The sequence below is a fragment of the Bufo bufo genome, chromosome 3 (genome assembly GCF_905171765.1).
Source record: "Bufo bufo chromosome 3, aBufBuf1.1, whole genome shotgun sequence".
Classification (NCBI taxonomy): Eukaryota; Metazoa; Chordata; class Amphibia; order Anura; family Bufonidae; genus Bufo; species Bufo bufo.
The window spans coordinates 49,219,093-49,242,487 of NC_053391.1; the positions used below are offsets into that span (position 1 = coordinate 49,219,093).

General features: G+C 47.0%; 1 protein-coding gene across 1 annotated transcript in view; it reads left to right on the plus strand.

Moving 5' to 3' along the window:
* LTN1 (listerin E3 ubiquitin protein ligase 1) overlaps positions 1 to 22,968 on the plus strand; it is a 102,067-nt gene extending 79,099 nt beyond the window's left edge. The window contains exons 27-30 of the mRNA XM_040423202.1: positions 72 to 292; positions 6,586 to 6,780; positions 8,993 to 9,160; positions 22,623 to 22,968. Coding sequence (XP_040279136.1) covers positions 72 to 292; positions 6,586 to 6,780; positions 8,993 to 9,160; positions 22,623 to 22,685 — 647 coding nt within the window. The 3' untranslated portion in view covers positions 22,686 to 22,968. The remainder of the gene's footprint in view (positions 1 to 71; positions 293 to 6,585; positions 6,781 to 8,992; positions 9,161 to 22,622) is intronic.
* The last annotated feature ends 427 nt before the right edge of the window (positions 22,969 to 23,395 follow it).

Consider the following 23,395-nt stretch of genomic DNA (forward strand, 5'->3'; position numbering starts at 1 on the left):
CGGCTGCAGCAGGGTGTGACATCGTTGTGGATTATGCATCAGGGTAATTGTGCCCGCTTTCCTTTCTGTAGGTTGTGCCACGCTGCAGTACGAGATCCCCCACTTGGCATGTTGCGTTTACCACATCACATTGAAGGATTTACCGGCGATGGTCCGCCTGTGGTGGAACGGCTGTGAGAAGAGGATCTTCAGCGTGGTCGACAAATTTACTACAAAGTATGTGAGCGGAGTGCTGTCTTCTCAGGAAATCTCATCTGTGCAGTGCAGCACGCAGATGTTCGACGGTATGACGGTAAGATTTACTATAGCGTAGGTACATATATATTATGTGACTCTTATTTTAGAGATTTACACTCAGATGGTTAATGAGGTTGTGCCAAGTTTTACTCTGATCCCCTATCCACAGTATACTGAATAATTGACTGATCTGTGGGTCATGCCGCTGGGACCCACACTAGGGATCGACCGATTATCGGTTTTACCGATATTATCGGCCGATATTCAGGATTTTGAACGTTATCGGTATCTGCATCTATTTTGCCGATATTCCGATAACGTATGGGGAACACAGATCGCGCTGCTGTCAGCGCTCTCTGTGTTCCCTCGGCAGCACAGGGGAGAAGGAAGCAGCGTCTCCTCCCCCCTCTGCTGCTGCTGCCGCTGCCGCCAATGACAGGAGAGAAGACAAGAGGAGGGGAGGGGCTGTGGCCGCTGCGCCACCAATGAAGATAAGTCTTTCATTAATTCATATACAGGAGGCGGGAGCTGGCTGCAGAATCGCATAGCCGGCTCCCGACCTCTATGAGCGGTAGCTGCGATCCGCGGTAGTTAACCCCTTAGGTGTTAGAGGTCGGGAGCCGGCTATGTGATTCTGCAGCCAGCTCCCGCCTCCTGTATATGAATGGATGAGAGATTTCTCTTCATTGGTGGCGCTTCCCCCCAAGACCCCCAGTATTAATCATTGGTGGCGCAGTGCGCCCCCCACCCCCATCCCAGTATTAAAAACATTGGTGGCAGTGGCCACAGGATCCCCTCTCCCCTCCTCCTCCGATCGGAGCCCCAGCTGTGTAAGCCTGGGGCTCCGATCAGTTACCATGGCAGCCAGGACACTACTGAAGCCCTGGCTGCCATGTTCAGCTCCATGCTGCTGTGTGCACAAAGCACAGAGCAGCAGGGACAGTGTGAGATCCTATTCACCCTGATAGAGATCTATCAGGGTGAATAGGACAAGGGTTCTAGTCCCTAAGGGGGCTAAAAGTTAGTAAAAAAAATAAAATAAAAATTAAGTATAAATGAAAAAGAAAGATTTACAAAAAAAAAAAAAATACACATTAACAATATACATATTAATTTTCAGCAGATTTGTGTAGGAATTTTTATTTTTTTTTTCAAAAATGAAAATTCCCAGAATATCGGTATAAATTATCGGCTATCGGCCTGAAAGTTCACAAATTATCGGTATCGGCCCTAAAAAATCTATATCGGTCGATCCCTAACCCACACCAATCACGAGACTGTGTAGAATGGGGGGTCTGACATGCACGCTGGTGCTTCATTCATCTGTAAGTTCCTTAGGAACTAATGGAGCAGCAGTGCACATGCTCGATGGCTACTGCATTCTCATGGGGAGACACAGAACCCTGGTTCTCGTGATTGGTGGGGATCTCAGCGGTACGACCTCCACCGATCAGACTCCTATTGCCCGTGGATAACGGATACGTGTAAAACAGTCTCTTTAAAAAGCAATGCCAGATATGCAAAATCTTCTTCTCTGTAGGTTGTGTCACGATAGTGTAGTAAAGATACTGAGAATACGAAGGAATATTTAGGAGAACTTGTGAGAGGGAATAAGCAGAGCATTTTCCGATAGCAGCCAATCAGATTTGCAATCTCATTTTACAGAAACACTTTAAAAAATTGCTTGTCGTGGCCCAATACGCCATTTTTCACTTGCTTTAGTTGTTTTACATCTTCGGCATTGTCTCTTTTATCCTCCACTCCACTCTTTTTTTTCTAAATCATGATATCAAATAATCTATTCTCCAGCGCAATTAGTAGAATCGTCGGTTGCCTGGATTTAGTAATATCTGCTATCGGCATTTCTCTTTTGTAGTGAGAAGTAATAGGCAAAATACTCTCCACGTTAGTAGTCTATTAGTCTATTCCAAGGATGGGCAAACTGCGGCTCTCCAGCTGTTGTAAAACTACAAATCCCGTCATGCCCTGCTGTAGGCTGATAGCTGTAGGCAGACTGGGCATACTGGGAGTTGTAGTTTGACAACAGCTGGAGAGCCGCAGTTTGCCCATCCCTGGTCTAGTCCATGGTCCAGTATGGCCCAGGAGTACTCGCATACATAGACATTAATAGCAAACCTAAAGCGATACACACCATAGAAAATATCTAGATGCATCGGATTAATGGCAGGGATATGACTGCAGGATCAGACTACATACAGTTTGATTGTAGTCTGTTGCCATGGAGACACAAGGAGCTGAAGAGGCAGATGAGTAGATTTTTAATCAAAATAATTTGCAAAGTTCCTTCATTTATTTTTTTATTTTTTTAAAGGGTTTCTACCACCTCATTTTGATCTAATTAGCTCTCAGACACTAGCGATCTGCTAGTGTCCGCTCTACCTAACCATGCTATTCTCAGACCTGCGTGTGGATCCGTTTCACAAAAAAAACGAACTTTTATTAATATGCTAATGAGCCTCTAGGTGCTGTGGGGGCGTCTTTTCAGCACCTAGAGGCTTGGTCTACTCACATTGTATGCCGCCCCGCTCATCCGTTAAGCCCGCCCATCTCCTCTTGAATGCCATCCTCCATCTGAGCCAGCGGGCGAATTCTGTATTCGGCGCAGGCGCAGTGAATGTCTGACCGCTCCCTGCACAGACATCTCCACTGCGCCTGCGCCGATGACCGAGATGTCTGTGCAGGCAGCGGTCAGACATTCACTGCGCCTGCGCCGAATACAGACGCGCACGGCGCAGGCGCGAGAATCCACACGCAGGTCTGAGAATAGCATTGTTAGGTAGAGCGGACACTAGCAGATCGCTAGTGTCTGAGAGCTAATCAGGTCAAAATGAGGTGGTAGAAAGTAACCCTTTAACTTCTTGTGCATTGAATTACATTGGCAGCCTTTTCACTGCCTTAGGTCATAGTCTTATGTATTAATTTCTTTTGATCCTATCATTGATATTCTCCCAAGGCGGCCACTGCCATCTCCTTGAAGAATGCAAAGCCTTCCAGGTGCAGAGGCTTACTGAACAATGGCAGAGGTGTCTTCAGCTCTTTCATCATCATCATCATCATCATCATCATTTTAAATGGGTCCTTTATAGTTTATCCTCTCATGTTGTGTAATGTGGACTTTGTAATAGTGCCACAGCGTCCGTGAATAAAAGGGATGTTGCGCAACCGCAATTCCGCTCCCAAGTTGTGAAATTGCCCAGTGGAAATAATGGATGGATGAGATTTTAGTTTGTTTTCTTTTCTCAGGGAGAGGAAGTCAAGCTTTAATAATGACTAACAGAACCACAAATGCAAGGGACATCATCTGTGGAAATAATGTGCCATTGTCTTAAAGGGGTTATTCCGTGACCAATGTAAAAAATTTAAATCGGACACCATATAGTACATGGCAGCCTCATTCTAACAAAGCTAGAACCAGCCCTGTACCTCACATGGATCCAGAGATCTCCCCACTTGATTGATATCAAGGGGAGTGTCTTTTCTGCTGCAGCTCAGGGGGCGTGTCCATGCTCACCCTATCACAGCTCAGGAGGCAGTTGAAGGATGAAACTGAGCATGTGCGGCCTTCTCAGTGAGCAGGACAAAGAAATAAAAATAAAAAACAGCAGGTGGCGCTATACAGATACATTTTATTGAATAACTCAGTGGCTATGCTAGATTTTTAATTACATGTAATTACAAAAGTATTCAGATCCAGGTGCTGTACAATAATTTTAGTGGGACAACCCCTTTAACCATAAACCCTTCTAAAGGCCATATATGCTGGAATTACAGGGCAGATAGTCCGTACCACATCAAACTATATATTACTGGGGTGGGTATTTTCCAGTTCACACGTTTTATGGCGTACCCACAGATTATCCTATTAATATGTAGAGCAGGTGACCCTCACCCCACCTGGTGGGACAGCCGCTTGCCATTGCACACAGGCAGAGAATGAATAGTATAGGTAGGTGGCTGCACATAGCATAACTGAGGGGAGAGAGCCAGGCACATAAGAGTTGCCCAAAGAGCTGAGCAAATGATCTTGACTGGTCCTAACTGAGGCGCATTCAAGAGTGGCCACCTCTTCATTCATTCTTCACCCAGTGCAGCGGCTACCTCCTTACCATGTCAAACAGGGGTCAGGAAATCTTAGTTTTTTTACTTAGGTGAGTGTCCTGAAGGTGGGCCCCACACTTATCACACATTTATGTCATAGCCTGTGGATATACCACAAAGGTATCAGTCAGGAATAGCCCTTTAAGACGGGCAATGCTTAGTCAGCTCCAGTCATACATGACCACAGCTTGCCACCATTGGGATAGCAAAAACATTTGTTCCTGGCTTTTTAATCCCTAAGGCCCCTTTCACACGGGCAAGTTTTCCGCGCGGGTGCAATACGTGAGTTGAACGCATTGCACCCGCACTGAATCCGGACCCATTCATTTCTATGGGGCTGTGCACATGAGCGGTGATTTTCACGCATTACTTGTGCGTTGCGTGAAAATCGCAGCATGCTCTATTTTGTGCATTTTTCACGCAACGCAGGCCCCATAGAAGTGAATGGGACTGAGTGAAAATCGCAAGCAAGTGCGGATGCGGTGCGATTTTCACACATGGTTGCTAGGAGACGATCGGGATGGGGACCCGATCATTATTATTTTCCCTTATAACATGGTTATAAGGGAAAATAATAGCCTTCTGAATACAGAATGCTAAGTAAAATAGCGCTGGAGGGGTTAAAAAAAATAAATATAATATTTAACTCACCTTAATCCACTTGTTCGCGCAGCCGGCATCTCTTCTGTCTTCATCTGTGAGGAAAAGGACCTTTGATGACGTCACTACGCTCATCACCATGGTGATGTATCATGTGATGAGTGCAGTGACGTCATCAAAGGTCCTTTTCTTCACAGATGAAGACAGAAGAGATACCGGCTGCGCGAACAAGTGGATTAAGGGGAGTTAAATTATTTTAATTTTTTTTTTTTAACCCCCCCAGCGCTATTGTACTATGGATTCTGTATTCAGAATGCTATTATTTTCCCTTATGACCATGTTATAAGGGAAAATAATACAATCTTCACAACCTTGAACCCAAACCTGAACTTCTGTGAAGAAGTTCGGGTCTGGGTACCACATTCAGTTTTTTATCACGCGCGTGCAAAACGCATTGCACCCGCGCAATGAAAACTGAACAACTGAACGCAATCGCAGTCAAAACTGACTGCAATTGGGTACCTACTCGCGCGGGTTTGCCACAACTTATCCGGACACGCTCGTGTGAAAGAGGCCTAAGAGCTTGAGTAAAAAAGTTTAGGCAACTGTGTGATAGATCTTAGGCTTCATGCAAATCTGTATTATATTTGTCTTAAAGGGGTTTCCTGGGATTTTCATGTTGATAGCCTATTCCCAGGATAAGTCATCAATATGAGATCGGCGGGGGTCTGACTCCCAGCCACCCTGCCAATCACCTGTAGAAAGAGGCCGGGCGTTTCATGAGCGCTTAGGCCTCTTCCCAGGTCATGTGACTTCACCGCTGGTGTCCTGTGGTATGACGGGTTCTCCTTCTGTCTTTCTGTTCCTATAATGCAGGGGTCAGCAACCTCCAGCACTCCAGGTGTTGTGAAACTACATTTCCCATCATGCACACTTGCTTGGCTGTTATATGAACTCCTACAGAAGTGAAAGGAACATGCTGGGAGTTGTAGTTTCACAACAGCTTGAGTGCCGAAGGTTGCGGATCCCTGCTATAATGGAATAGAAATCTGGAAATTAACGCACAGAGGTGAACGTGTCCTTAAACCAAAAATGCTATGGTAAATCAAAAAGATCTCTGTAAGGAACCTCAATGGGCCCTGCAGCGACCACTATTACTGATCTTTAATGATGTGGTCAATCCTCTATCGGACCTCTCTGGTGTGGACATAATGAGCTCGTACTTGCAGGTGTATACAGTATTACATGATATTATACAGATGCTGTGAGGCCGGCACCAGAATAGTTTTTAGTCTAAAATTAGGGAAGGGTTCGTTGCCTTTGAAGTTGGAAATTGTACTTAATGCAGATTCCATTTCCTCCAAGCCAAAGGCAACACAAGTCGTGTGTCTCATTTTCCTCCCCTGCTTAAACTCTGGAGACGGGAATCAGGAAGGCTTTATGTGATCTGGTGTACTGTTGCTGGAAGTTCCCATGGAAACTTTGGAAGACGAAGCTTCACCTCGTACACGGAGAGGCCGAGGAACTGGCATTAGGAAACTTTTTCATTTTTTTTAAAAACTTTTTGTCTTTTCTGCTTTTTGCTTATATGCTTTATACGATCTGACCTGAAATGTTTTTTGTCCTTAGGTCAAAGCTCGTCCTACTACCCGGGAAGTCATAGCCACCTATTCCGTGGATGACATCTGCATAGAGCTCATTATTCAGCTGCCACAAAACTACCCCCTGGGGTCAATCACCGTAGAAAGCGGCCGGCGAGTAGGCGTGGCGGTTCAGCAATGGCGCAACTGGATGTTACAGCTCAATACCTACCTTACTCATCAGGTCGGTCTACAAGGAAAGCGACTTGTTATCTGCATGAACTGTGTCCAATTCCACAATGATTCCTACCCAAAATGTAAAGGTTGTCCAATGTTAGTAATTCAGGAGGTCGAGCCGGTCCCACACTTTTTTGCAATTATGGTCATTTTACCTTGAGGTTTTGGCATTTTTCTGTACATTGACAGTGCGAAGTTCAGCCTCGTTGATCGTTACCTTTGATTTAAAGGGCTTGTCCAGGATTAGAAAAACATGTCTGCTTTCTTCCAGAAACAGCACCATCCCTGTCTGTGGTCCAGACTACAGCCCGGCCCCATTGGAGTGAATTAGGCTGGGTCGCAGCACCATACACTACCTGTGGGATAGATATGGCGCTGTTTCTACAGAGAGCTTGGTTTTTTTACATTTTTTTAAGGATAAGCGCACAAAGGTCGGATTTGGAGAGGAGAATTTCCACAGCAAATCCACAAACAATGTGCAGGAATATCTGCAAGACAAATCCAGACCGGCTCCTGCAGCTTATTGTACAGAGCCGGCGCCACTGCCGATAAATCCAATTCCGTCCTGTGTCACTTTATCCGAATAATGGACGGTCGCTTGTCAGAAATGGATGGCCACCTGTCAGTTTGTCATCCTGTTCACTCAAAAGGAAGTAGTGTCACCTAGAAGCTAATTCAAAGGTTTCATCAGGGGCGGATTGGCCATAGACCTTACAGGGAAATTTCCCGCTGGGCCGCCTGGACCCTCCTCACGGCCGGCCAGCGGAAGTTTTTGGGGATGTATTTTGTGCTGCTGGCAGTATTTTATGATGGACTGTGGTATGTGGTATAATGTGCTACAATATGGTATTGCTGACCCTGCTTTCCATCAATTTGGACCCTACTACGAAACGGGGCCACTTTTAGTATTTTTTCCAGGGCCACTTTAAGTTCCCAGTCCGTCCCTGGTGACGATCAATATTGTAATTTTTCCAAAAGTGGCCATCACTAAAAAACAGAATCGTGTCAATATCCCCTGTAAGTAAAACACAATTGCTTCTGATTTACTAGTAGTCAATGTTACTTTTTACATGGAAATCCTTCTTAAAAGGTTCCATGCATTTGGCACAATGCCATGTGTAGGATTACAGCCGACGCATCATGGCCGGATCCTGCACGAATATATGGGGACACTTTTCAAATTGTTTTTTTTAAAAGAGACGGTGCAATGTTTTGGGGCAATGCGATCACCTGCAGATGTTTTATGTTATTGCCCTTGAAGGTAGACAGCACAGCCATGATGGAACTCGGTCTCTTACATGGAGACAAATAACCTTTAACGGGCATCTGTCAGCAGTTTTGTACCTATGACACTGGCTGACCTGTTACATGTGCACTTGGCAGCTGAAGGCATCTGTGTTGGTCCCGTGTTCATATGTGCCCGCATTGCTGAGAATAATAAGGTTTTAATATATGCAAATGAGCCTCTAGGAGCAACGGGGGCGTTACCATTACACCTAGAGGCTTTGCTCTCTCTGCAACTGCCGCACCTTCTGCACTTTGACAGGGCCAGAAGTGATGACGTTTCACTGTCCAGCCCTGTCAATCAAAGTGAAGGGGACGCGGTAGTTACAGAGAGAGCAGAGCCTCTAGGTGTAATGGTAACGCCCCTGTTGCTCCTAGAGGCTCATTTGCATATATATTAAAACCTTATTTTTCTCAGCAATGCGGCACATATGAACATAGGACCAACACAGATGTCTTCAGCTGCCAAGTTCACATGTAACAGGTCAGCCAATGTCATAGGTACAAAACTGCTGACAGATGCCCTTCAATTCTACCTAATGTAGAGATTGTTGTGTCATTGGCGCAGTAGCTTGTTATCCGCAATTGAAGGTGTGGAGGAGGGGGATGACGCTGCAGACTCTCTGCTTCATGCCGTCATGGGGAGTGCAGCAGATCAAGTAGGTCCCACAGCTCTCCAGCTCTAAATTTCCATGGTTATTGGCCTTACCTCTTGTATCCTTGGACGGGCCGAGCATGCACTGGATTGAAGACCACCTAGTGCAGTAATTACATTTCTAGATGCACACATTTAGCTGCTAAATAAAAGAATAAAATGACAAACCAAATACTAGTCCCAGTATATGAAGTCCGCTGTTCTGTCAGGAGCAGTTGGAGCACTGTCGTGCCCTGGGGTCTACAGGGGTTGGTTCATTATCTCATTCTAATCTCCTCAGAACGGGAGCATCATGGAAGGTCTGGCCCTCTGGAAGAACAATGTGGACAAGCGGTTTGAAGGAGTTGAAGACTGCATGATCTGTTTCTCGGTCATTCATGGTTCAAATTATTCGCTACCTAAAAAAGCCTGCAGGACCTGCAAGAAGAAGTTCCATTCTCAGTGCCTGGTAAGGGCCAGCCTGCCTTATGTTTTATGGGATGTGCAGGATTCAGTTTCATCTATTATATATATGTATGTGGACTTCCCTGGGCCAGTCAGCAAGGTATCCCAGCACCTGGATGGATTCCAATATCCAGTGAAGACTGAAAGAGTACTAGATGAGTTGTTAATGGGGTTGTCTCACTAAGACCGATTCTGCTTCCGCTTTGGTCCTCCTCACCAGGCGTTGTTGGGTTGCAGTGGTGACTCCCCATGACCACTGCAGCCAGTCACTGGCCACCGAGGAGAGTGATTGGCTGCAGCAGTGTCTGTTGCCTACGGGTGCATTATCCTTGCAGCTGATGAGGTGACAACATGGCTGCAGCAAGGTGGAAGGTGAAATAGGGAAGTATATGTTATTTTGTTATTTTCTGGCTGGGAAGGGGTTTAGAACATGGACAATCCCTTTAAAGGCCTCTTTCACACTTGCGTTGTCCGGATCCGGCGTGTACTCCACTTGCCGGAATTACACTCCGGATCCGGAAAAACGCAAGTGTACTGAAAGAATTTGAAGACGGAACAGTCTTCCAAATGCTTTCAGTGTTACTATGGCACCCAGGACGCTATTAAAGTCCTGGTTGCCATAGTAGGAGCGGGGGAGCGGTATACTTACAGTCCGTGCGGCTCCCAGGGCGCTCCAGAATGACGTCAGAGCGCCCCATGCGCATGGATGACGTGATCCATGCGATCACGTCATCCATGCGCGTGGGGCGCCCTGACGGCACTCTGAAGCGCCCCGGGGAGCCGCACGGACGGTAAGTATACTGCTCCCCCGCTCCCCACTACACTTTACCATGGTTGCCAGGACTTTAGCGTCCCGGCAGCCATGGTAACCATTCAGAAAAAGCTAAATGTCGTCTCCGGCAATGCGCCGAAACGACGTTTAGCTTAAGTCCGGATCAATGCCTTCCAATGGGCATTAATTCCGGATCCGGCCTTGCGGCAAGTGTTCCGGATTTTTGGCCGGAGCAAGAAGCGCAGCATGCTGCGGTATTTTCTCCGGCCAAAAAACATTCCGTTCCGGAACTGAAGACATCCTGATGCATCCTGAACGGATTTCTCTCCATTCAGAATGCATTAGGATAAAACTGATCAGGATTCTTCCGGCATAGAGCCCCGACGACGGAACTCTATGCCGGAAGAAAAGAACGCAAGTGTGAAAGAGCCCTAAGACAACAGAAGGTAAGAAGTAAAAGTGCTGAAGTTTATTAATGTCATGGGGTATATACATCCTAAACCCAGCTGATGGGACATACTGTGGGATGAGAGAACTTTTATCCCCCCGGTCACTTACAAGCCAGTGCGGCAACCTCTCTTGTGTGATAAGACCCGGTCAGGTGTTATCCAGGTCCACAAATTGAGAGCCAGTACCGACCTGTATGGCAGGGTCCTTACTGCAACTGAGACTCCATGCAGGCCGAGCAGTGTGTGCCTTCTGCAGCGAGCGATGGTACTTACAGCATGGTAATACTTGGCTGCCATGGCATTGACTAGTAACAGGTCCTCATAAGTGTCTTTTTCTGCCTCCAGTATTGTTCTTTATTTTTTTTTTACCAACTTCCCATCACAAATTTTTTTCATTGCAGCATTTTGTATATTTCTTCTCTCAGTTATAGCCAAATATAATCCTCCTTTCCATAGGCCTCGTAGTATCTACGAGTAATAAGGGGGTACCTCCTAGAAAAGATCAACTTGTTAGAGGGGTTTTCACACTTCAGCAAATGGCATTTATCATGTAGAGAAAGTGAATACAAGGCACTTCCTAATGTACTGTGATTGTCCAAATTGCTTCCTTTGCTGGCTGGATTCCTTTTTCCATCACATTATACACTGCTCATTTTCAGGGGTTATGACCACCCTGCAATCCAGCAGCGGTGGTCGTGCTTGCATACTATAGGGAAAGGCGCCGACCTCTCTGGTGGCATAGCCCAGTGCTTTTTCCCATAGTGTGGAAGCACGACCACCGCTGCTGGATTGTAGGGTGGTCATAACCCCTGAAAATGAGCAGTGTATAATGGGATGGAAAAATGAATCAAGTCAGCAAAGGAAGCAATATGGCCAACAACAATGCATTAGTAAGTGCCTTGTAGTAACGTTCTCTACATGACAAATGTCATTTGCTGAAGTGAGACGACCCCTTTAAGCTAAAACCTTCAATGTCCTACTGAAGAGGTCCGCTCCTCAGTACAGTACTCTCAGTTCTGTTCTACAGGAAAAAGGCTGGCAATGATGAGAGACATGAGCCGCCTGAAGAATCCCAGGTGTTTAGCCTCTGGCCATCCCTAATAATCTCTGACCTTGTGTCTGACATCCTTACCAGGGCATGTGGGTCAGGCATAAGAGGTACATGTGTAGATGCTGCGGTTACGTGACAAGCCTCCGTTCAGTAAAGGCCAACCGTATACGTAATATACAGATCATAGCCTAATATAGGTGGTGTATGAAGAAATTCTCTCCTGTAATTCCTGAAGTTCTCCGTGCCTGTGAGCAGTGATCTAGCTCCAGTCTATGCAATGTGCACGTGTGGTTGAGGATTCTCCTGTGATTATGTACCGTATGTGTACAAGCTGATGTCCGATTGAGCTGGTGCAGGAAGCAACGGTCATCCCGTGAACACCTACCAAGAGGCCATGCTGTGAATATTCAATGTTCTCGCTAGTTTAGCTTTTGCAAATATCTTTGAGCTCCACCTGTTCTCATGAAACTACATTATGAAATACAGGATTGTAAGGTGAATAGTGGTAAAATCGTGTCTTTTCTGCAACTCGCTCACCGCCTCCACGTCACCCTGTGGGTAGAAAAGTTGTACGGTTATCGTACGAGCTCCAACATGGTCAGAATTCATGCGATGGTCATGAGTCACCTCTGAAGTTGTTGTAATACCATGATTTTACCACGCAGGCCGCTCTGTGTCATTGTGGAGCCCTAGCTAAAGTGTTACCTAGAAAGCCACAGATAGGGATTTCCAGGTAAGAGGTTTTCCTCTCTGCCATTGTGCAGGATATTGCTGGATTTTCACATGGGAGCTAAGCTTCATGTAAAGATGTAATATTTTAATTATTTTTTCATTGCATTCCTGCTACATTTCAGTTAAAGGGTTTCTATCACTTCGTTTGACATATTTAGCTGTCAGACACTAGCGATCCGCTAGTGTCTGCTCTGCCCAACTATCCTAATATGATAGGTTTTGGGGCAGCCGTTTAGCTAAAAAAAGAACTTATATCTATATGCTAATGAGCCTCTAGGTGCTATGGGGGCGTTATTAGCACCTAGAGGCTCCGTCTACCTTCATAAACTGCCGCCGCCCAGCGCGTCCCTCCAGCCCGCCCATCTCCTGCTGAATGCGATCCTCCCCGTGCGCGTCTCTGTTCGGCGCATGCGCAGTGAATGTCTGACCGCTTCCCTGCTCAGACATCTCCACTGCGCCTGCGCCGATGACATCATAGTGCTCCGAGGAACAGGCGCAGTGGAGATGTCTGTGCAGGGAAGCGGTCAGACATTCACTGCGCATGCGCCGAACAGAGACGCGCACGGGGAGGATCGCATTTAGCAGGAGATGGGCGGGCTGGAGGGACGCGCTGGGCGGCAGCAGTTTATGAAGGTAGACGGAGCCTCTAGGTGCTAATAACGCCCCCATAGCACCTAGAGGCTCATTAGCATATAGATATAAGTTCTTTTTTTTAGCTAAACGGCTGCCCCAAAACCTATTATATTAGGATGGTTGGGCAGAGCAGACACTAGCGGATCGCTAGTGTCTGACAGCTAAATATGTCAAACGAAGTGATAGAAACCCTTTAAATTTGAGGTTCTTACGCACATTGTGATCAGATTGTATGAGCCCATCTGCCAGGACAAGGCGACCTCTCTCGTTCCCTACACTAGGCAATGTACCTATACAATAGGGAACTTGTGTTTATTTTGGGTCCAGGCCATCAAAATGCAGCAGACACAGTTAGCCAGCATCTTTTGACAAGGTAACGTAAAGGGCAGATGTGACTGCAATGCTAAAGCTAAGCACGTTGTGTGGTGTAAGGACCCATCTGAGGGAGGTCGCCTTGTTGTGGCACATGGGCTGAAAACTATTTCATCTCATTGTGCATGAAGAACCTCTAAATTTATAAGTACAGTATATATAGAAACATAGAATGTGTGGGCAGATAAGAACCATTTGGCCCATCTAGTCTGCCCAACATACTGAATACTATGGATAGCCCCTGGCCCTATCTTATATGAAGGATGGCCTTATGCCTATCCCATGCATGCTTAAACTCCTTCACTGTATTTGCAGCTACCACTTCTGCAGGAAGGCTATTCCATGCATCCACTACTCTCTCAGTAAAATAATACTTCACTATGTCCTCTCGTAGCAGTTTTTCTTCTTTTAAATATTCTTTCCTCTTTTACCATGTGTGCTTCTACCCCATTAACTTATACAGGAGCTACAGAAACTGCTTAGCTCCGTCTCTAGAACTCCCATAGAAATCAATAGAGCTGCTGTGTTACATGAGGTCCCTGTTCTTAGGATTGGTGGGGACCCCAGTTATCACCTAACCTCACATAACTGGATTATCCCTTTAATGTAGTCTGTGTAATTTGGTAAAATTTTAACTACTGTGCAGGCAAAGCTAACAGTTTATTAGTAGTGGTGATGCTGGTGCTTCATACTGCCTGAGAGGTAATAAAAAACAAATGCCGGCGTGCAACTACAAGAGCCAGAGAGATGACAGGGCAATTTAACCCGGCTAGAATGTAAATGTACGTATTAGATTAATAGTATGGAAAATGTATTGTCCACGCTTGATTAATATTTAAATATTGTAGGTTCAAAATTCTAACAATCTGGCTGCCTGCAGCCACCACTAGAGGGAGCTTAGATGCTTACTGCATACAGACATCCATTGAACTCCATAATAAAACACTCCTCCTAAAGGAGAAACTGGAAGGCAGACGTTTAGGTTGAAATGTGTGTGTCAATGCAGGGATTTGCACATCTTTAGCAGAAAATCAGATCTCTGGCCACAACAAATAATATATACCGAGAAATTAATCTGCACACAATTTTGAACCCTAAACTTTGGTGCTAGAAGGAGGAGATGCACGAAGTTTCACAGGCAGACTAGATCAGCGATGAGCTATTCTGAGATCATGTGTGAACCATAGGCTACGTAATCCTTAGACTAGAGTCACACATTACAGTTTATGGTGCCGTTCTAATGTCGGCAGCCCTGGAGGTATCCTTTACTGGTGCTTTCTAGTAGCCATGACTGGATGTCCCTCCTAGAACTGTACGATCATGCTTTCACTACAGTAGAGCCAATGGATGTGGCTACCAGTTGTCCACAAACCGGCCTTTGTTCTATAAAGGTATTTTATGGCAGAACTCACTAGCGCTCCAGGACTACAGATTTTACCAACGTGACCTGCTCCCAAGCACCGGAAGACCATTTCGACTGGAAACCCCTAAATACTGAGGGAAGTAGCAGATCCTTATTAAAAAGTGGACCTGTCACCTCTCCCGACATATAGCAATGTAAAATGATGCAAATGTTAGCACCCTGTACCTACACATTAGGGACTCTGTATTACTGTACATTACTCCCAGCTTCATCACACGGAGCCGACTGCATGCATCCCTGTAGATTACTAGGTCTGTGTGTAAGCCTTCGTCTTCCCCCATTAGATGTGTGCAGTACAAATACAATAATGATCTCACGGAGCAGGTATTTCGGAATGAGATGTTTAGCAGCTCCCCCCCTCCCCCCGTATCCATGTCATACTCCCTGTTACGGGATGATAATGAACCTGCCAACTATGTAGACGTATCTTCCAACTCCCATATTTTCTACCGTCCACCACAGTATATCAATCTTATGTACAGGGCAGCTTTTAAAGAGATGAATAGTCTTGATACGGAGGGAATGGTTAAATTGCATGTGTCACTTTGTATCTGTAGTCACCTTGTGCTTAGTAGACAATTCTTATAAGCCCTGGATCATCCATAAAGTGGCCTGAAGGCGCCATTGCTTTAATTAATGGAATTTGTCATGAGAAAATGACCTATTGTTTAAGTCAACTTTCAATGGTATGTCACCGTCTATTATTTGAAAAAAAAAATAATGACATCTTTCATTTTTCACTCTTGGCCACTGAGCCCCGCATAGGCGGCCTTTCCCTGTTCTGTAGAGATCACTTCTCAGCAGTCTTCACATTATCATCACTGGCAGAATTACAATGAATGCCAACACCTTGATCTTAAAGTGTAGACCGATGACTCCAAAACCACCATGGAAAATAAATAGATGATGGTCACAGCTCAACTCCACCCTGTTCCTGCACAGGTCAAAGAGCATGCACATGACTCTTTTCTATAGAGGTCAGTGAAGCATCTCTAGACTGCAGGTTCCCACGGCTGCTGTAAAGCTGTGACTTGGATAATAGTTAAGCCAGCACCTCATCTGCAGACAGCTGTTTCAGGGTGATTTCTCTTCATCAGGGCAGAGCAGAGACTACTGGCCTAACTGGGTGAGAGGCCAAGTCAGGATTTGGGGGATACTGTGTATCTTTATGGAGAGTGCCTAAGTGGCCAGGTAATGCCCCTCTGGAATTCTGGGAAGGGGGTATGCAATTGAGCTCTCAGGAAGTTCTGCCTGTAATGCCACTACATGTAAGGTAGCTGTACTTCTCATGCCATTAAAGGGAACCTGTCACCTGGATTTTGGGTATAGAGCTGAGGACATGGGTTGCTAGATGGCCGCTAGCACATCCGCAATACCCAGTCCCCATAGCTCTGTGTGCTTTTATTGTGTAAAAAAAAAGATTTCTCACCCATATTCATTGGGGGACACAGAGACCGTGGGTATAGCTATGTCCTCTAGGAGGCGCTGACACTAGTAAAAGCTGTTAGCTCCTCCCCCGGCAGCTTCAGTTTTTTTCTAGTGTCAATAGGAGGCAAGACCTCCCTGCTCTGCAGGGAAGCTTCTGAAGATTTTTTATTTTAGTTAGTTTTTTTCTCTTCTTTTATGTGGGAAACAGTGGACGCTCCTGCTCCCCGACACTACCGCCATGAACCACCCCTTCTGGGAGCGGACGCATTACAGTGAAGGGGCATGCACCGAGCGCGCCGCTCCATAGGGGGTTAACTGTCGCGCGATCGGCCGAGCACCGCATCGGTGTTCCGGCCCGCATGTTTTCCTGTTGGCCCGCGTTAGTAGAGTTTTTTTTCTGCTGGGGTACTACTCTGGTCCCTCTGTGCCCCGGCCGACCGACGGACTCCGCTCGGCCGTGCGCAACATGCATCGGCGGAAAAACAGGAAAGGGAGCGGCGAGGCTCCCCCCTAGGTAGGATCGCAGGTGTCAGGGCACTAGGGGGTTAATAACAGGCGCAAATTATTCCCGCCACTCCCCCCCCCTCCCCCCAAAAGCGCTTGGCCCCGCCCCCCTTCCTCAGGGCAGCTTAACCCCTTCTGGCCAGCCACCTCCTGCAGCCTGCTCCAGATATTCTGAGGATTCTGTCTAGGTGCCTGTAAATTAAAACAGTTAACCCCTTCCTGCCTCTCTGCCCACTTGTCATTTAGGCATCCGAGTTTTCTTTAAAAAAAAAAAAAACGAGGTAGATGCGCGTTCATAAGGGCCCCCCCCCCTACAGGGACGGTGTGACATTCCTCTGCCTCGTCACCGCAGGCCCCCCCTTCCTGTCTGTGTGGTACCAAGCTGGGCCCGTGTCCTATGCGGTCAAGGGAGGACCTCTCATAGTTCCCAATCCGCCCTCCAGGGTCGTTGGTTGATAATCCTCCATCTGTGCAGATCCAGGAAGGACAGCTGGAGTATTCCCATTCCACACTCCGGGGTCATCTGGTTGATCAAATCCACCTGCGCCATCCAGCGCAGAACCTCTGGAAGTTCCTAATCCGTTCCTCCGGGGTCATCTGGTTGATAATCCTCCACCTGTACGATTCAGTGGAGATCCTCTGGAAGTTCCCATCCATCCTCCGGGGTCGTTTGGTTGATAAGGCTCCGCCTATGCACTCCAGTGGTTGGAACTCTAGTTCCCACTCCACCCTCTGGGTAGTTTGGTTGATGTATTCCAACCTGCGTGGCCTACAGCCGCCACGGGCAATCTTCTAAACGTTAGAACTGCGCGTAAGAGGGCCAGAGCAGAACTTCTCCTCGGCCACCTCCGCACCCCCCCCCCCCCCCCTTCCTCCCTATGGTCTCGCTTAGACACACCCCTCCATTCCTGGAGAGGTTCGGTCCGAGGGGGGGGGGGAATATTTTGATTCGGGCTCTCACTCGAATCCGTTGCAATCTTTAAGATTGCGTCCACGGTAGTCAGCAGTCCTTGTCGCCTGCATTACCCCCTCCTTCAGGCGGAGTTTTGCACCACTGCTGCATACAATACTTACCGGAGGCATTTTAGGTGAACAAGATGCTAGTGCGCTGTTCAGTGACGCCAGTGGGCGTTTTCCCCTTTCTTAGGGGACGGTATTGCATTCCCCTTCTTTAGTGGGGTAATTGCACTCTCACTGGGTGCTGGATTCGCCATATGCATTGCCTTCCATAAACACGTAATCTCTCTGCCGTTGCATTCTGTTCCTGCCATAAGCATGACCACTTCCGCTGGCAGCACTTGTCGTAGGCATCACCCCTTCCATAGGCGGAGTAATTGCACTACTACGGATACAGTACTTGTCTTATGTTCTGCCCCCTGCGGTAGGTGGACTATGTAAAGTTACACTGGGTTTAGTGCTGGACGTATGCATCTCCACTGGGTTCCGTACCTGCCGTATGCATTAGCCTTTCCCCATCACTGTGCTTCCTGTTGCATTCCCCTTCCACAAGTGATCCGCTTACAGGGGAATACCTGAGCATCTTAGATTCCTACAGTTCAACTACGCCACGGTGCTAGATGCCTTAGCTTCTTCTGTGGGGCGTAACAACAGTTGATATCCGCGGATGTCGGTGCTCTGCATCGGCGGTGTATGGGTGCCGCCAGTGGATACAGTCGCTGTTTCCACTTGGTATCCTTCTTATCTTCGGTGCTGGTTTGGAGCATGGTTGTGCCATCCTCTGTCTCTCAGAGGAGTTGCCTAGCAACATTTATGGGTCCTACAGACCACCCTTCTCCCTGGGCCTCCTTGGTTCCAGTCGGTCAGGACATTGTCCTCATCACTACGTAGTGCATATGCCATTGCGCATATTCTGGAAGTACGTTTCAGCGAGTCGAGTGTTCACTGAGTGTTCTACCCTGACGCTAGCTTGCTGTCACTCCTGTTCAGAGCCTTCCAAGTAAAGTGTTAAAGCTAGCTCTTCTCAACTGGGGCAGTATGGTGCCATGGCTCCTACAGATGACCTCACAGCTTCCCTTTAGTTGCGCCGATAGGGCAGGCGCTGGCTACTTCTGAGAGAGTGGTATTTGCGTTACCACTACCTACTATGGTTCTTACTGCACAGCTCCTTCGTCAGGTAGCGGATTCTTCTAGATCTGAATTGGTGGCCTCTGCGTTATGGCCCTCTCCTCCGCTGGAGTATGGGCTAGCGATACAGTTGTGGCTCCCCTTACTTGGCTTCCTCCTCAGGCGGAGTCTTAGCACAGCCACTCAATCCCTGCCTACATCTGCATTGCACAGGGTATTCTTTAGTGGCCTTCTATTCCAGAGTTTTGGACCCGGCTGGTGGGATGTGGCGCGCTCCACATCTCTCCTTCTGCAGGTGAATCCTTCACATTGGTCCTGGGTGACTTACCTGTATAATATATTCCTCTCTTAAGACATCACTAATGTCTAAGTCACGTCAGCCCTCTGGTGATCTTACCTCCCACCGCCCATTCCGGGGGTAGAATGCGAGACTCCCTACACCAGATGGAGCGGGGTTGCTGTCACGTCTTGCCGTGATGATAGACGTTCCATTCCTGGTACGGAACACCCTTCTATTTCTTCTCCCCCTCGAACAAACGGCTGCCGGCCTCTCCCTTCTGTATTCCTGGATTGCGGAAGGTGTTCGAGGCGGGCTTTCTGCGTTGGAGTCACCCGGACGTCGACTTGATGGCTTCGAGACTGTCTCGGAAGCTTCCCACCTTTCTCTCCCGAGCAGAGATCCGGAAGCTTGCGGCATGGATGCCCTGATTCCCTGGTAAGGGTTCTCCCTCCTTGCGTTCCCCCCCTTCCCCTTCCTACCCAGAGTTCTACGGAAGATCAGGATGGAGTGTATTCCGACTATCCTAGTCGCCCTGGGGATTGGCCGTCGCACGTTGTACGCCGACCTCGTCTCCTTCTAGGGGACGTCCTGGTCACTGCCACTCAGAGATGTCCTTCCTTCAGAGTCCGGTCTTCCATTAGTATTTTAGGTCTCTTCGTTTGCCGGCATGGCTATTAAGACCGCCATTCTATGCGAAGAGATTTTTTTGGCGGATGTCATCCGCAAGCCTGCATCGTCCAGGATCTATTCAGGACCTGGAGGTCCTTCCTGGGTTTCTGTGGAAGTCGAAGTGCTCTGCCACGTCATTTTTCCCCACGCTCCTGTCCCTTTCTTCAATCAGGGTTGGACCTTGGTCTAGCCTTAGTTCTTGCAGAGTCAGGCGTCGTCGCCTTCTATCCTTCCAGCTCTCTCAGGTTCCCTGGGGCCTGTAAGGACCTTCTTCAGGGAGTAGCTCATATGGTTACTCTGTACTGTCCTCCTTACCGTCTTGGGATCTGAGTTTAGTCCTCTCAGCGCTCCAGGTTTTCCCTGAAGCCCGTGTGGGAGAGTTTCCCCGACTCCTGTCCTGGAAGGTAGTTTTTCTGGTCGCTATCACTTCCATCAGACGAAGGGTCCTGAAACGGAATTACACCTTTGGACATTGTCAGAGCTCTGAAGATCTCTTTTGTAGCCTCCGGTCCCTTCTGCCGTACGGATCCCCTTATTGTCACTACTAAGGGTTCTCGGAGGGGATTGGCGGCTTCCAAGGTGGCAATCGCACGCCAAATTCGATCTACAATTGCTGAAGCATACCGCGCCCGAGGCAGGGTTCCGGCCTTAGGTGTCACAACTTACTCCACCAGAGCAGTGGGCGCATCTTGGGCGCGGAGGAATCGCGCTTCGGCTGCTCAGTTGTGTAAGACGGCTACTTGACCCTCCTTACACACATTCGCAAATTTTACCAGGTGCATACTTATTGGTGGACACTGCCTTGGGCCACATGGTCTTGCAGGTGGCAGTTTCTTAGATGCCTGCCGGGACGCTTGTTTCCATGGGGCTGTGGTTTTTTCCCTCCCTGTGCACTGCTTTTGGACGTCCCACGGTTCCTGTGTCCCCCAATGAATATGGGCGAGAAAAGGAGATTTTTGTATAACTTACCAGTAAAATCTCTTTCTCGCTCTTCATTGGGGGACACAGCACCCACCCAGTATTGTTGTTCGACCACAGTTGAGCAGCTGCTGGTTTGAACCCCGTTGGGTCCTGGTGTTCCAGGTTTTTTCTTGGTTGGTTTGCTTCTCCTACTGCTTGTGCACAAAACTGAAGCTCTCTCTCCAGGCTGGAGGCGGTATAGCTGCCAGGGGAGGAGCTAACAGCTTTTACTAGTGTCAACGCCTCCTAGAGGACATAGCTTTACCCACAGTCTCTGTGTCCCCCAATGAAGAGCGAGAAAGAGATTTTACTGGTAAGTTATACAAAAATCTCCTTTTGATACATATGCAAATAAACCTGAGACGAGTCAGAGCTTTAAAATATGACTCTTCTCTGGTCACACAAGTAAGATATGATTCTTTTATGTTAATTTGCATATGTATCAAATCGGTTTTTTTACACAATAAAAGCACGCAGAGCTATGGGGACTGGGTATTGCACATGTGCTAGCGGCCATCTAGCAACCCATGTCCTCAGCTCTATACCCAAAATCCCGGTGACAGGTTCCCTTTAAGGCGCTCTCCATAAGGAGATATAGTATTCCCAAAATGCTGACCTAGGCCTCTCACCCAGTTAAGCCAGTACTCTCTGCTCTGCACTGATGAGGGGCAATCATTCCGAAACGGCTATCTGCAGATGAGGTGCTGGTTTAATTATTATTCAAGTCATGTCTCATGGCCTGTTTAAAAGGTTGAACATTGACTTATAGGATAACTGCCTTACATCTGGTGGCATTATAGGTGAAGCCTGCTAAGAGCTCATTTGCATACAGTCATCCCACAATTCCAGAGGAGCATTGTCTGGCGTATAAGACTCCTCACGCCATTTTGGCGCTCTCCATGAGGAGATATAGTATCCCCCGAAATGTGTAAACGCTGTTAACAGTAGCTTAGGCAAGATGGCTGCTCCCATGATCATGTACAGAAAAGAGAAGGAAAAAAAATAATAATAGACCCAATATAGCTTGGACCCCCAAGCCTCAGATGAGACCCCATGCCCAAGAGGAAGAAAAAAAGAAATTTACCTCTCCTGCTCTAGACGCTGCGTGCTCCCAGGATTCAGATCACTCTGTTCTTCCTGCCGCGCGCTGTGCTGTGACCAGACACGCTGTTCGCAGCCACAGCACAGCCGACAGCACAGCCGACTGCAGAGGACCAGGAAGCGGTGAGTACAGAGCCCGGGGAGTGCTGCATTCACCACTTCCCAGTCCTCTGCTACTAATGAGTGCTTCCATAATAGAAGTGCTCATTAGTATTAGCCCCATAAGACGCAGGGGCATTTTCCACCCACTTTGGGGGGGAGTGCGTCTTATGGGCCAAAAAATACGGTATATACGGTGTGTGTGTGAGTATATATATATGTATATATAGCGCCACATGCTGTAGTTTTTGCAGATCGCATGCGGACCTATTAATTTCTATAGGGCTACAAAAAATGCGGACGACACACATGTCATCTGTGTGTTGTCTGCATCCATGCAGCTGTCTGTTTTGTGGACAAGAATAGGCATTTTTACAATGGGGGCCGAGTAAAGTGCGGGATGCATGTGGCTGGTATCCGTATTTTGCGGATCTGCTGTTTTTTTTAGGCGGATACGGTCATGTGCAGGAGAGGCCTTAGTCAGGAAATTCGATTTTTTAAAAAGAACACGTTAACATCTTGTTTGTTTGCTTACTGTCGTCACTACATTTTAGTTATGCATCTTGATTTCGTAACCAGATTCTCCCTATTGTGTTAGTCTGATTGAGAGTCTGTTTTTTCTTTGTAACCAAGTGGAAACATGGCACCATTTCTGGTACCTTCCGTACTAAAGTCCTGTGGATACAACCACGGGATCCAAATGTTGTGTTTTTTTTTTTTTTTCTTCTTTACTTCTTTTAAGGGTATGACTTTTATACCACTGATCAAATATAGTTGCTTCATGGTGATCATTGCTGGAGAAGACATCATGGATTCCTTCAGAAGCACAGCAGGTGTTAGTCACTTGTATGAAACATGTTCCTGATAGACATTACAAAGTGCATAATAATTATTTTTTATCCTTTTAGTACAAGTGGTTTACTTCAAGCAACAAATCGACATGTCCTCTGTGCAGAGAGATGTTCTTCTGAGAGCTGCCAGAAGTTCTACCCACTCAGAAGCTTCTCTGTAGATCCACCCAGGACACTGTTCTCCACTACTGATTGAAGGACCTGTGTGTGAATATCTTTTGTTTTTAATCTCACCACCCATAACCCACCCCAGCTATAACATTGGATACCGGATCTCCTGTAATATATCACAGAGAGTGTAAATCAGACTGCAGTTGCAAGGGTTAATTTTAGGGGAAGGAAATTTGCATTTTAAAAACTGGTGGAGTCACATGGACAGCAATAAAAGCCACATAACTTGTAATTGTTTCTTCTTCTTTTCTTTGGAAATTCGATTTATTTTAAGTAAAAATGTGATGAAAAATGGTTGTGGATTTGTTTTCTTCAGAAAGGTTTTCGGTGCGGTTATGTAAATGTCCGATTGGGAAAATGTAAATGCGCCAGTCAGTACGTAGAATATAAAATATACAGTTCTGTATTATTTTCTTGTAGCTTTTAAGATCTCTGCTTGCTGCTTTTTAAGAGGAACACACATGGGAGCATGACTCATGTACCTGCACATCTGTGTGTCCTTCACTTGACCATCTATGATGAAACAACCTCTTTAACCCCTTTAGGACGCTTTTTCTTATCCAGGCCATTCTGAGATTGTTTTTTCGTCACATATTGTACTTCATGACACTGGTAAAATGAAGTGAAAAAAATTCATTTTTATTTATAAAAAGATACCA